Below are 12,426 nucleotides of genomic sequence, written 5' to 3' on the forward strand. Positions count from 1 at the left end.
TAATTTGAAGGCGGCCTTCCCCAGGGGACCTGCCTTCATGCCCGATGGGAGGTGAGAAGTGGCAGGTGGTGGGAGCCTCCTGTAGGGAGGCACCCAAAGAGCACTGCGGAGGAGGACAAGGAAGACACGCCCGAGCTCGGCTGTGTGGGGTCACTGGTTCTCTAGTGCTTTGCCGCTTCCTTGTTCTTGCCAGATTTTTCCTGAGTCCTTCTGTGGGTACCATCTGTCACAGAAGGGCGAGCAGCCAGGCGCTGGGTCAGATCCTCATGCTTGGTCGTGGTGATAGTGCAGGTCTGATGCTTGAAGAGCCAAGTACCCCTTTGGTACCATTTTGATCAGATGGGATACAGTCTTCTTTGTTACTGTAAAAATCCCAAATGTGTTTAATGTTGATATAATGAAAGCGTCAGTTCTATAAGATGACGATAACCAATTAGTAATGAAAATCAAGTGGTTTTATGTGTGTGTTTTTCTATAATAGACTATGGTAGTATACATATCTTAACTGATAAATGGGAAGAACCTCCTTAATTTTTTTATCATTACTTGATTGGAATAAGATGATGATTCCTAGTAGTGAATCAGAGAATGTAGCCTTATAACATCCTATAAGAACCCTATAAGTAAAGAGAGCTTCAGTTTCTGGATATTGCTTCTGAATTTTCTAATTCCTTGCTATATCTCTCTTGCCATCCAATCAGGGTTTAGTTTAGACCAGCCGTGGGCAAACTACGGCCCGCGGGCCGGATCCGGCCCATTTGAAATGAATAAAACTAAAAAAAAAAAAAAGACCGTACCCTTTTATGGAATGATGTTTACTTTGAATTTATATTAGTTCACACAAACACTCCATCCATGCTTTTGTTCCGGCCCTCCGGTCCAGTTTAAGAACCCATTGTGGCCCTCGAGTCAAAAAGTTTGCCCACCCCTGGTTTAGACCATCTGTGTCTTCCTGGTTTGCACCTGCCTTTGGTTCACTGTTGAGTGTTCCCTTTTCAGTCAGAAATTGCTCTGGGTGTGTTGTGGTTCTGAGTGTGGAAGGGGCCCAGGTGTTTCAGACCTGCCGGTTGAAGGCATAGGTTAACCTTGTACTTGTGCCCGGCCTGGAGTTCTCCAGTGACAGCTGCTGGGTGACCCTCTGAGCTGTGGCAGAAACCCAGTCCAGTGCTTATCAGAGTATCTGTCCTTATGTGATATTCACTAAATGTTTGATTAATGAATTAATTGAGAAGATTGTTGGATCTCCCTCATCTGACTACTTTTTTTTTAATCCTCACCCCAAGATATTTTTCCATTGATTTCTAGAGAGAGCGGAAGGGAGAGAGGAGAAAGACAGAGACAGAGAGATAGCGATTGGTTGTCTCCTGTACGTGCCCCTACCAGGGCTGGGGAACTTGCAGCCGAGGTACATGGCCTTGACAGGATCCTTTGGTCCACAGGCCGGCACTCTAACCACTGAACAAACTGGCCAGGGCCTAACTGCTTTTTAAATGTAGTCTTTTGTGAAGTTACAACTTTTATCATTCTTAATTTTGCCTTCAACTAGTTAGATAGCTTCACAATAGATTAGCTCGCCTCATAAGTCAGAGAATGGGTTCGCAGATTTTGCACTTAGTCAAAGATTAGAGGCCCAATGCGTGAAATTTGTGCAAGGGGCTCGGCCCCGCCACCCCGGCAGCTGCCGGCCTCTGCCTCCGCCTCTGCCCACTGCTGCAGCTGCCCCGGCCCTCGCAGCCCCGGCTTCTTCTGGAAGGTCGTCCAGTCTAATTAGCATATTATGCTTTTATTATTATAGATTCTAAGAAAGTTGTTTCTTATTTTCTGTGGCTGAACTGACCTTCCTCACTTGTCCCTCCTGGAGGGTGTGAGAACCTGGCCCTTGACGCTTACAGTGGGAACATAGTCCACTCACAGTCCAGCTTTGTACCCAGCTGGCTACATCATCTCTTCTGTATATCTCAGTTCTTCAGGTCTTGTCCCTCTCCCCCTTCTCACCAAGAAGGCCCCTGACGGGGAGGGGCATACCTGTCCCTCAGGAGTGAGGAGCTACACTTCGCCCTGGTCTCTCAGGGAGGTGCCAGTGCCCCCTGGAGGAAGGCTGATGCTGAGGGTGGTGGGGTTCGCCTGTCTCCTGGAGTGATGCTCCCTCCGACAGGGCCTCCGCATCTGGGCCAGAGTGCTGTGTCAGCCCATCAGCCCTCTGCACCGTTCCTCTCTGGGGAACATCGGGGTCCCCTGCTGCTGCCTAGACTTCCCAGTTCCCTCGGTCTGAAAGCCTGCCTTCCCCACCTCTGACCGCCCTCCTTTTTCCCATGAAGCCCCCCCCCCCCCCTTTCTTAATCAGCTGCTGGTTCTCCTTGCACAGAGCGTGTGGTGAAGCTCCGGTCAGTTCTCCAGGCTTGGGTGCTGCTGTAGTAAAAGAGCTAAAGGGAGTTGTAACCATCCTTTTCTCTCCTGATAAGACCACTTGGAAGGTTTTAGATTCAAAGCCAGTCAGTGCACTGTTTATTCTAGACATCACTGGTTCTTCCATCCGGGGCATGCAGCCTCATGGCTCAGCCTGGGAAGGTGAAAGGCTAACGGGAACCATGATGTAAGAAGAAGAAAAAGTTTAATAATCAACGTTTGTTCCTATTATCACACCAGCATTCTTCCTAAGCTCTCCCTGTAAAAGGACCACATTTCTCTTGGTACTTTAAATTTTAGTTCCCTAATACACTTAAAAAGGAATTTAGGCAGAAATTCAATCCTGCAGAGTGATGGCAGGTGCTACAGTTCAGTACTGGCACCCGCTGTGGAGGAGTGGCCTCTGCTCAAAGCCTCTGTCTTGGTGCAGAGTGCGTGGAGTTCTTTTTGGTAAATGAACCACTTCCCCGCCCCCCTTTTTCCTTTTTCTGTTAGAAGCTGGTTGACAATTGTCTTGGTGTTTGGTTTGGTACTTTTGCTAAAAGGCAGGAAGGCATTGGTAATGAATATTGTGCATTGATTGAGGGACTTCAAAGCTGATAAAGTGGCTGGGCCTTGAATTCTTGGGCTAGAGTGGTATCAAAGCAGAACCCCAAATTGAGCCACATTGTCCGGACAGATGAGTAGCTGGTTCAGTTCACAGTTTTTAGAAGTATTATTGGCCCAGAATTATCTTAATAGAGCTTATGTAATTTATAACTTGAAAACAATTACATTTTGCCGAAACCGGTTTGGCTCAGTGGATAGAGCGTCGGCCTGCGGACTGAAATGTCCCAGGTTCGATTCCGGTCAAGGGCATGTACCTGGGTTGTGGGCACATCCCCAGTAGGAGATGTGCAGGAGGCAGCTGATCGATGTTTCTCTCTCATCGATGTTTCTAACTCTCTATCCCTCTCCCTCTCTGTAAAAAATCAATAAAATATATTTAAAAAAAGAAAACAATTACATTTTGGTCATAAGGTGACAGTATTAATAACTAAACTGTTTATTTTTATCCTTTAGTTAGTGAAAAAGAGTTACATGGCAGTTTAACCATTTAATTTTTTATTATTGAAATAGATGTGCACTTGGATTTGGAAGACCGCCTTGCAAAATTTATGAAGACAGAAGAAGCCATTATCTACTCGTATGGATTTGCCACCATAGCCAGTGCTATTCCTGCTTACTCTAAGAGAGGGGACATTGTGTTTGTGTGAGTAACCTTTACCTACGTTTCTAATCAAAATCCTTTGAAAATAATATTGACCCTCCTAGAAAAGTCTTTTGTTAGAGGCTATCTGCCTAAAATAATATGATTTTTTTTTTGTTTTTAAAGAAATTCATAGTCACCACAGCTAAGTAATTCTACAGAATTTGTGAGACAGTCATTAGAAGGATGAGTACCTCAAGGTGTCGGCACTCAGTTATCTTTCATTATGATTTTATTTATTACTATCGAGAAGCCCGGAGGAGGCCCACCATCTCCCTTCCCTGCACAGCTCTGTGGCCATGTGGTAACCTTGTGAGACTCCACTTCTCTGTACCCCAGCCCAACCGTTCGTCTCTGCTGGTCTTACTTCATGGCACGTTAACACAGAAGCCGCCCTGATCGGTTTGGCTCAGTGGATAGAGCATCGGCCTGCGGACTGAAGGTCCCAGGTTCGATTCCGGTCAAGGGCATGTACCTTGGTTGTGGGCACATCTCCAGCAGGAGGTGTGCAGGGGGCAGCAGATTGATGTTTCTTTCTCATCATCGATGTTTCTAACTCTCTATCCCTCTCCCTTTCTCTCTGTAAAAAATCAATAAAATATATTTTAAAAAAAATAAGAACACAGAAGCCATGAGTCAAGGGCTTCCTTCATTCCCGGTTGCAAATCTGCCCCCTCATGCATGTATACTAGATGGGTTGCTCTTCGCTATGGAGAGGAAGGACAGAGAGAAGTGGGTATGGCTGGCATAGCACAGGCAGCTGCCTGCACCTTCCAGAAGCCTCCAGCCCAAGCCTCTGTTGTCTTTTGAGTAGACGATTAAATGACCCTTTGCATTTAGAAACAAATTTACTTTGAATTAAAAAAAACAACACACACACACACAAATTTACACCAAGTCGTTGTGGCTCAGTGGTGGAGAGTAGAGCCATGAACCAGGAGATCATGGCTCGATTCCCAGTCAGGGTACATGGCTGGGTTGTGGACTTGATCCCGGGGGGAGGCGGGGGGGGGGGGGGCATGGGACGGGGGTGGGGTGTGCAGGAGGCAGCTGATCAATGATTCTCTTCCCCACTCTCTCTTCCTCTCTAAAATAAAACATATACTTTAAAAATATTTTTAACATATTTAAAAAAACAAAAGCAAATTTACTTTTTCCTTTTCTCTCTCTCTCTTTTTTTAACACCATAGCCAGAATAAATTTTTTAAAAAAATACAAATCTGATTATGTCACACTTTTAAGAGCTTCCGTTGTTCCTGAAATAATGATCCAGGTCTTTATTTTGATTTTGCATGTTCTAGACTACTTTTTCAAGCTCATTTTATACCATTTTCCCTCAGGTTGTCCTGCTGTAGCCTCACCAGCCTTAGATACTAGTTTCCTCACTTCAGGGCCTTTGCACATGCTAAGTATATTGTTCCTTATCTCATCTCCTGTTTAATTCCTGCTCACCTTGCATGTAATATCACTTCTGCAGGAAAGCCTTCCCCTACCTCTCAGGCCAGGTCAGGACCCATGCTGCATGTGGAGAAGAACTTAGAGCTACAGAGGTCTGGTGCCTTGTGAATCTAGGACACATGGCACTCGCTGCCTGTCAGAGTCCCCCTGCTCCTCAGGCCTTCTTATGTCGTCAGGCGTGTGTAGCACACACACTTCTGCTCTCTGCTCATCTTGCCTCAGACTCACGGAATACAACAGTTTTAGTAGTTAATTGCCTTTTAATAGTGCTCAGTAAATACTAGTTCAGTGAATGAATGAATGGAGACTGGCACTCAAAAGAGGGGTCGGAGTGACTGGCCTTCCCTGGCCCCTGCAGCCTCCGACTGCTTCTCACACACTGTTGGAATTCCTGTTAGTGCAGCCAGCCCAGCCCAGGACGCAGCATAGGCTCTGCCTGGGCATCGCAGGCCACACGCTGTTCATCCTTCTATCACCCTGCAGCAACCTGGGAGCTCTCCAGCACATGGCCTGAACTAGTGTTTCCCCATGTCATGAGAATGAATGTTGTCATTAACTTTTTGCACATAGTTAAAAAAAATCCAGTAAGACTCATCACAGACTTGAGAACTGCTGATTTAAAGTATTTCTGGTTTTTAGTAAAAATAGTTACAGACAAATTCATGTCATCCAGATCCAGTATCACCTCATATAAGATCCTCACTATATAGACTTTTTGAGTTTTAAGTCCAGGGAAAGTGTACAGTTACAACTGAGTTTGTATTCTTCCTTTGTCACACAATACGTTATCCTTTTGGTTTTAACTGCTAGGAAAACTAGGTTAAATTCGCTTCCAAATGTTATACCCAGTGTCTTTGAACTTCAGTTTCTTGTCAGTCATGAGACAATTTACTCTTTTTTTTTTTTAATTAAATCTTTATTGTTCAGATTATTACATTTGTTCCTTTTTTCCCCCCCCATAACTCCCCTCCTCCCAGTTCCCGCCCCACCCTCCGCCCTCACTCCCCACCCACTGTCCTCATCCATAGGTGCACGATTTTTGTCCAGTCTCTTCCCACATCTCCCACACCCCTTTCCCCCCCAAGAATAGTCAGTCCATTCCCTTTCTATGTCCCTGATTCTATTATAATCAACAGTTTATTCTGTTCATCAGATTATTTATTCACTTGATTCTTAGATTCACTTGTTGATAGATGCATATTTGTTGTTCATAATTTGTATCTTTACCTTTTTCTTCCTCTTCCTCTTCTTAAAGGATACCTTTCAGCATTTCATATAATCCTGGTTTGGTGGTGATGAACTCCTTTAGCTTTTCCTTATCTGTGAAGCTCTTTATCTGACCTTCAATTCTGAATGATAGCTTTGCTGGATAAAGTAATCTTGGTTGTAGGTTCTTGGTATTCATCACTTTGAATATTTCTTACCACACCCTTCTGGCCTGCAAAGTTTCTGTTGAGAAATCAGCTGACAGTCGTATGGGTATTCCCTTGTAGGTAACTGAGTTTCTTTCTCTTGCTGTTTTTAAGATTCTCTCTTTATCTTTTGCTCTTGGCATTTTAATTATGATGTGTCTTGGTGTGGTCCTCTTTGGATTCCTTTTGTTTGGGGTTCTCCGCGCTTCTTGGACCTGTAAGTCCATTTCTTTCACCAGGTGGGGGAAGTTTTCTGTCATTATTTCTTCAAATAGGTTTTCAATATCTTGCTCTCTCTCATCTTCTGGCACCCCTATAATTCTGATGTTGGTACGCTTGAAGCTGTCCCAGAGGCTCCTTACACTATCCTCGCATTTTTGGATTCTTTTTTCATTTTGCTTTTCCGGTTGGATGTTTTTTGCTTCCTCGCATTTCAAATCATTGACTTGATTCTTGCGCTCCTCTGGTCTGCTGTCGGGCGTCTGTATAATATTCGTTATTTCAGTCCATGTGTGCTTAATTTCTAGTTGGTTCCCCAATATAAGATCGAGGGTCTTATTAGTTTTCGTGTAGATCTCATTAAGTTTATCGGCAGCTTCTAAACAGTTCTTGAGAGACCTTAAAAGTGTGGTTCTGAACTCTATTTCTTCCATTGACAATTTTGTCCTGTTTCTTTGTCTCCGCATTTTGTTATGCTTCCTTGGTGCACCCCCTAGTGGTCTTTGTTCGCAGTCTTATAGATAAATCTTGATTGCTGTAGCTAATTCCAGGGAGGGTTTGACCTCCAGGCCAAGTGGCTATGAGATTCAGCTGTGTTAGCGGTGAGAGAACTTCTGTCCTCTAGGGAGGTGCTAATCTAGCCTTTGCCTGAGGCTATCCGGCAAATGCCTCTGTGCAGGGCTTGGGCAGGGCGGGTCGAACAGGATCAACAGCGTGGGCCGGAGAGAGCAGTTATGGCGGCTCTCAGTCCTGTCCCAAGGGGCTCTGCCTCTCTGAGTCCCAGCACCCGCTGCAAAGCTGGGAGAGAAAGCTGCACTCGCTCTGACCGAAGCCAGACAGTCCCGCTTCTCCCGCCTGAGTTTGGGTCCCTAAAGACTCGCCTGGATCTGGTGCTCAGAGTCTGCGACTCCCTCCCGATTGAAAACAACAACCGCGCCCTCCGCCGCCAGCCCGCTCCGCGCACTCCGCACCTCAGAATTTGACTTCAGCACTGCGCCTCCTCTGAGTGTCCGTATGCGTTTCTCTTTCCTCCTAGTTGTAGGACTTCCACTCAGCCAGCGCCCCTGTGGTTCTGGGTGATGTCCCTTCCGTTTTTTGGTTTCACTTTTGAAGTAGTTGTTCAAAGCAGCAAACTCCGGCGTTAACCTATGCCGCCATCTTGGTTCTCCTCTAAGCTGTCCAATTTACTCTTATAATTTTAAATATTTTGCCAGAAATCAATAGGAACATTATAGGTAAAAATATGTTTCTTTATGTCCTCATTTTGGCAGCCTCCCTGTGTTTAGTAAATTATTTTTCACTAGAGGCCTGGTGCACAAAAATTTGTGTACTTGGGGGGGGAGGGGGGCCCCTCAGCCCGGCCTATGCCCTCTCACAGTCTGGGACCCCTCAGGGGATGACCACCTGCTGGCTTAGGCCTGCTCCCCGGGGGGGATTGGGCCTAAGATGGCAATCAGACATCCCTCTGGCAGCCTGGCAGCCCTCGGGGGATGTCCACTTGCCAGCGGGGAGCAGACCTAAACTGCAGTTGGACATCCTTAGCGCTGCTGAGGAGGCAGGAGAGGCTCCCACCACCACCGTTGTACTGGCAGCCATCAGCCTGGCTTGTGGCTGAACAGAGCTCCTCCCATGTGAGAGCGCCCTGACCACCAGAGGGCAGCTCCTGCATTGAGCGTCTGCCTCCTGGTGGTCAGTGTGTGTCATAGTGACCAGTCATTCCCAGTCCTTCTGCTGTTAGGGTCAGTTTGCATATTACCCTTTTACTATATAGGATAGAGGCCTGGTGCACTGGTGGGGGCCGGCTGGTTTGCCTTGAAGGGTGTCCCAGATCAGGGTGGGGTCCCGCTTGGCTGCCTGGCCAGCCTGGATGAGGGGGATAAGGGGATGATGGCTGTTTGCAGCTGGTCACACCCCCTTCAGGGTGGGGGTCCCCACTGGGGTGCTTGGCCAGTCTGGGTGAGGGGCTGAGGGCTGTTTTCAGGCTGGCGGGCGACTGAAAGTATTTATTTACCTTCTATGGCTGTCACTAGAGCTGAGAGCCGGCTTTAGCTCTGAGGCTCGGCTCCAGCTCTGAGACCTCAGCTGCTGAAAGTGGGTATCTGCGTTTGTTTGGGTTCTATAATTGTAACACTGTTGCGGTCCTGCTCGCTCCAGCTCTGATGGCTGAAAGCAGGTTTCTGGGGTTTGTTTAGCTTCTATATTGCAACATTGTTTCTTACAGTGCAGCGGCAGGCAGGGAACCTTGGCTTCCTCCATCACTTGAGCAAGCAAGCCTCATGTTTGCTTCAGCTCCCTGGCTGCCGGCCGCCATCTTGGTTGGCAGTTAATTTGCATATTGCCCTTATTAGCCAATAGGAAGCATGTCTGAGGTATGGTTAATTACCATGTTTGTCTATTATTAGATAGGATAAATTCATTATGCATAGACAGTATGTCTGAAGTTTCATTTTCTTCCTTTTTTAGTAAACAGTAATAAAGCCTTGTCAGTAGGAGGTCTCAGCACAGTGGTTGTTTATGTATTTAAGCCTTTCCTGGTCACTCTACTAAGTGTATGTTCATATTACTTCATATGTCTTTTTTAATGTAATATTTTATATTAAGATAACTGTGGGTTTACATACACTTCTAAGAGATTCTTTGTGCCTTTTACCTAGTCTTTCCCAGTGGTCACCTCTTGCAAACTATAAAAGTGTTTCACACTGGGATATTGACAGTGATAAAGTCAAGACACAGAACATGTCCATCACCAGAAGGATCTTTCATGTTGCCACTTCCATGTCCCTCCCAACCTACCCACTATTTTTAAGTTTTAAGATGAAGTCTATTTTATATTTGATTTAAGTCAGTCTATCAAAATAGTATCGTTACCATGTAATAAACATAAGAAGTTTTTAATGAGTTACTTTACATTCTTTTTTTAGCTGTTTTTTAATTTTTAAATTACAGTTGTATTAGTCTATTTCTGTTTTGCTTGTTTATTTTTTTAGATTCAATTGTGGGTTATTTTTGTTTTTTTATATATTTTTATTGATTTCAGAGAGGAAGGGAGAGGGAGAGAGAGAGATAGAAACATCAATGATGACAGAAAATCATTGATCAGCTGCCTCTTGCATCCCCCTAATGGGAATTGAGCCTGCAATCCAGGCGTATGGCCTTGACCAGAATAGAACCTGGGACCCTTCAGTCCGCAGGCCGACACTGTATCCACTGAACCAAATCTGCTAGGGCAGTTCAATTGTTGATAGATAAGTATTTATTACAACTTTATTGTTCATATTTTTATCTTTTTTTTCTTCTTTAGCATTTCATATTACTGGTTTGGTGGTGGTGAACTCTTTTTGCTTTTTTCTTGCCTGGGAAGCTCTTTAGTTGCTGTTCAATTCTGAATGCTAGCCTGGCTGGGTAGAGTAATCTTGGTTGTAGGTCCTGGCTTTTCATCACTTTGAATATTTCTTGCCAATAACTTGGGCCTCTTTGGATTCATCTTATTTGGGACTCTGGGCTTCCTGGAGTTGTATGTCTCCTTCATTCACCAAGGTAGGGAAGTTTTCTTTCATTATATATTCAAATAGGTTTCTAGTTTCTTGCTCGTTCTCTTCTCCTTCCAGTATCCCCATCATGTGGATGTTGATATGCGCTTGAAGTTATCCCAGAGGCTCCTTACACTAGCCTCACTTTTTTGGGGTTCTTCTTGCTGTTCTACTTGCATGTTTTTTGCTTTCTTATATTCCAAATCGCTGATTTGATTGTCAGCTTTATCTACTGTACAGTTGACTCCTGTAAATTACTCGTCATTTCAGTTAGTGTCTCCTTTATTTCTGACTGGTCCTTTTTTAAAAAATATTTTTTATTGATTTCAGAGAGGAAAAGAGATAGACAATCAATGATGAGAGAGAATCATTGATTGGCTGCCTCCTGCACAACCCCCCCTAGGGATTGAGCCTGCAACCCGGGCATGTGCCCTGACTGGGAATCAAACTGTGACCTCCTGGTTCATAGGTCGATGCTTAGTCACTGAATCACACTGGCTGGTCCTGACTGTTCCTTTTTTATGCTGTTGAGGTTCTCACTAAGTTCATTAAGCATCCTTATAACCAGTGTTTTGAACTCTGCCTCTAGTAGATTACTTGTCTCGATTTTGTCTAGGTTTTTTCCTGGAGTTTGTTGTTTTATTTGGGACATGTTTCTTTGTGTCCTCATTTTGGCAGCCTCTCTGTGTTTGTTTCTATGTATTAGGTAAAGCTGCTACATCTCCCAGGCTTGGTAGAGTGACTTAATGTAGTAGGTGTTCTGTAGGGTCAGTTGCACAGCCTCTCTGTTCACAAGCTGGCACTCAAGGTGTGCCACCTTTTCTCCCCCAGTGTGAGCTGTGTACACCTCCCTCTTGTAGTTGAGCCTTGATTGCTGTTGGCACATAGATGGCAGGGATTTAACCTCAGCCCAATCATCTGCAAGGACTGGCTGTAGCCACTGACCACCGACCTCCGACCACCATGGAGGATCAGCTGTGCAGGGACCCACCGCTGCACAGAGCAGGACTTACTTAGTAGGGCTTTGATGCCCACTGAGCCTGCTCCTTTAGTGTGTTGCTTGTGAAGATGGTTGGGTGGTGGTGCTCTGACATGATCTGAAGGTGTCCACTGAGTGTACTGACTCTGGGGCCTGCCAGAAGGTACAGGCCAAGGTCAGCCACTGCCAGTGTTGTGCCTGGGCCACTCAGCACAAGCTACAAAGTGATCTGCAGGTGGCTGCTATTTGTGCTGAGCTTAGAGGTTTCCAGGAGAAACCAAGCTCTGACCCAAGGCTGGCTACTGCTGGTGTCAAACCTTGGGCCTGAGGTATGGGGCATGCTGAGACTATATGCTGCTTGTTTGAGAGATTTTAGGAAAAATCTAAAGCCTGAGCCATTCTCTGGAAAAGCCACTGGAACCAGCTTAGGTGGGCCCGAAATTTGGGTGGAACAGGACCTCAGGGAATCACCAGGGGAGGGTCTCAGGAAAGGAACAGTAGCCTCTGTCAGCACTTCTGTATGGGAGAAAGCTGACCCTCCAGCTCTCTCTGATGCCGGCCAATTCAGTTCCTCCCCATGTGCTCTTTTGAAGCTGCTGCCCCAGCACTGGAGCTCAGAGGGAGTGAGTTCTAGTAAATTCGTGTGTGGGCCCTTTAAGAGTAACTGTCTGGGACTCCAGCAGCTCTCCATCTTACTCAGTCACAACTACCACTGGTTTTCAAAGCCAGAAGTTATGGGGACTTTCTTCCTGGCACTGGAACCCTGGGAGACTGGGTCTGGTATCGGGCAGGGAGCCCACGCTCTTCAGGGGGACCTCTGCAGCCAAGATATCCCTCCCAATTTTATCGGCCACACATGGATGTGGGACCAGCTCATTCTGCAGTGACTCTGCCTCTCCTACTAGTCTTGATGTGGCTGCTCCTTTAAATCCCTAGTTGTAGGACTTCCATTCAGCCAGATTTCAGGCAGTTCTGAATGATGGTGGTTCTGTGGTTAAGTTGTAATTTTTATGTGGTTGTGGGAGGAGGCAAATACTGTGTTTACTCCTAGACGCCTCCCCACTTCTTAATCCCTGGCATCCACTAATCTGTTCTCCATTCCCATAATTCTGTCATTTTAATATTGTTGTGCAAGTGCAGTCTTACATTAGGCAACATTTGGGGATTGGTTTT

At 45.7% G+C, this 12,426-nt stretch overlaps 1 protein-coding gene across 7 annotated transcripts in view; it reads left to right on the forward strand.

The window, feature by feature from the left end:
• The window catches only part of SPTLC1 (serine palmitoyltransferase long chain base subunit 1), a 94,451-nt gene that overhangs the window by 37,529 nt on the left and 44,496 nt on the right, over window positions 1-12,426 (forward strand). For 5 of the 7 annotated variants that reach the window (XR_009447563.1, XR_009447562.1, XM_059656332.1 and 2 more), the window contains exon 6: window positions 3,526-3,658. Coding sequence is in view for 5 of the 7 variants with exons in the window: in XM_059656332.1 (XP_059512315.1) it covers window positions 3,526-3,658 (133 nt within the window). In the remaining 2 variants the exon portion in view is untranslated. The other 2 variants (XM_059656333.1, XM_059656334.1) reach the window with 2 other exon arrangements.

The sequence above is a fragment of the Myotis daubentonii genome, chromosome 11 (assembly GCF_963259705.1).
Source record: "Myotis daubentonii chromosome 11, mMyoDau2.1, whole genome shotgun sequence".
Lineage (NCBI taxonomy): Eukaryota > Metazoa > Chordata > Mammalia > Chiroptera > Vespertilionidae > Myotis > Myotis daubentonii.